Genomic DNA, 1,523 nt, shown 5'->3' on the forward strand with positions numbered 1-1,523 from the left:
CTTGCCCGCCCGGCTGGCAGGGTGCAGGCAGCAGGGCCTGCCTGCCAGCCTGCCTGTGGGGACCTGCCCCGGAGCAGAGCCCGCGTCCCCCTCACCTTGTAGCGCTGCCCCTCTGACAGGTCCCGCAGGCCCCGCAGCTCCACGAACACCTCGTAGTGGGGGGCGCTGGCCCCCGAAGAGGCGCCTGCAGCAGCACCACGAGCACGTTAAAGCCACCTGCAGCCCCTAGCCCTGCCGGGCACAGGTGACCCGGGACTGAGCAGGGCACAGGAGGGCTGGCAGAGCCCCAGGCAGTGCTGGCCACCCTTCTGGGGGGACTCGGGCAGCTCACAGGGGGACTCACCCAGCAGGGCGCTCTCCACGCAGATGTAGTCAACCAGGCGAGCGCCTGGCCACATGCCCACGGCACGGCACAGGCTCCGGCAGAACCGCTCCTCGGTGATGCTCTCGCCCCGCACATTCAGCGCCTGGCTCTCCCTGCAGCGTGGGGGTTGGGGTGGGTGCCCCGTGCCGGGGATGCTGCTGGCACCATCCCACTCGGACCCTGCCCAGCACAGAGCCCCCCGAGGTAGGGGGCAGAGGCTAGGGTGTCCTCACCTGCGCACGTACTCCACCACGGGACACTGCTTGTGGAAGCCAGACACCCTCAGCACCTCCCCGGCACGGCACCTGCATGGGCAGAGGGACCATGAGGGGGGCCGGGTGCCGGGCACACGGGGCTGGGGCAGGTGGCGCCCCTGGACCACCGCAGCGGGAAGGAGGCACCTGTACTCTCCGGGCCGGGCCGTCAGGACCAGTTCATACTCGCGTCCCTCCCAGAGCTCGCCCAGCAGCACCGTCCGCGGCTCCTCCTTGGCAGGGCAGGGCAGGAACTCGCAGAAAGCCCAGTCAGGGCACAGGAGGAATCGGGGCACTGGCTCCTCTGGCCACAGGTTCACACCAAGCAGGGCTGGGCAGAGGGCAGCATATATCAGCATGAGCCCCCCACACACCCCCATCCCTGCCCATGCAGCCTCACCCCCCTCCAAGGGGGATCTTCTCAGCTAGTGCCAGGACAGAGCCGGTTTTGGAGAGCAGGCAGGTCTCTCCAGGGAGGGATGTGGCACAGAGATGCACCCACATCTGCGGGGGTAGAGGGGGTTTGTGCTGCCGTACGGCAGCGGCTCCCCCCCGTGCACCCAGGGCAGGCCGCAGGGACAGCCCCGCGCAGGGGACACTCACCTCCCGCCGCCTGGTAGAAGGGGCAGTAGAACGGCAGCCCCTTGCAGTCAGCCTGGTGGAGGGCGTCACAGTAGAGCTTCTCTGCACCGTGTGCTGTCCCCACCACCAGCACCTCCAGCTGCGGCCACAGGCGCTGCACGATGCCCTCAAAGCCGCGGGCGCACTCAGCCTGGAGCTCGGCCGCCCGGACCGTGTCAGGGGCCAGCAGAGCCTGCAGCCTGCCCCGCACATCCTCGGGCAACCCGGGCTGGGGACTCAGCCTGCCCAGCGCCAGGTCCTGGGCCAGCCCGGGCCAGCCAGTG

The 1,523-nt window shown here is 69.9% G+C and overlaps 1 protein-coding gene across 1 annotated transcript in view; it reads right to left on the bottom strand.

The window, feature by feature from the left end:
- Positions 1 to 1,523, bottom strand: part of GHDC (GH3 domain containing) — a 4,569-nt gene that overhangs the window by 831 nt on the left and 2,215 nt on the right. Inside the window, exons 3-7 of the mRNA XM_019472895.1 lie at positions 1,222 to 1,498; positions 766 to 949; positions 598 to 669; positions 344 to 477; positions 96 to 184 (exon numbers count right to left, since the gene is read on the bottom strand). Of these exons, the coding sequence (XP_019328440.1) occupies positions 96 to 184; positions 344 to 477; positions 598 to 669; positions 766 to 949; positions 1,222 to 1,498 (756 nt within the window). The remainder of the gene's footprint in view (positions 1 to 95; positions 185 to 343; positions 478 to 597; positions 670 to 765; positions 950 to 1,221; positions 1,499 to 1,523) is intronic.

This window comes from Aptenodytes forsteri, unplaced genomic scaffold, assembly GCF_000699145.1.
Source record: "Aptenodytes forsteri isolate BGI_AS27 unplaced genomic scaffold, ASM69914v1 Scaffold492, whole genome shotgun sequence".
In the NCBI taxonomy this organism is placed as follows: domain Eukaryota; kingdom Metazoa; phylum Chordata; class Aves; order Sphenisciformes; family Spheniscidae; genus Aptenodytes; species Aptenodytes forsteri.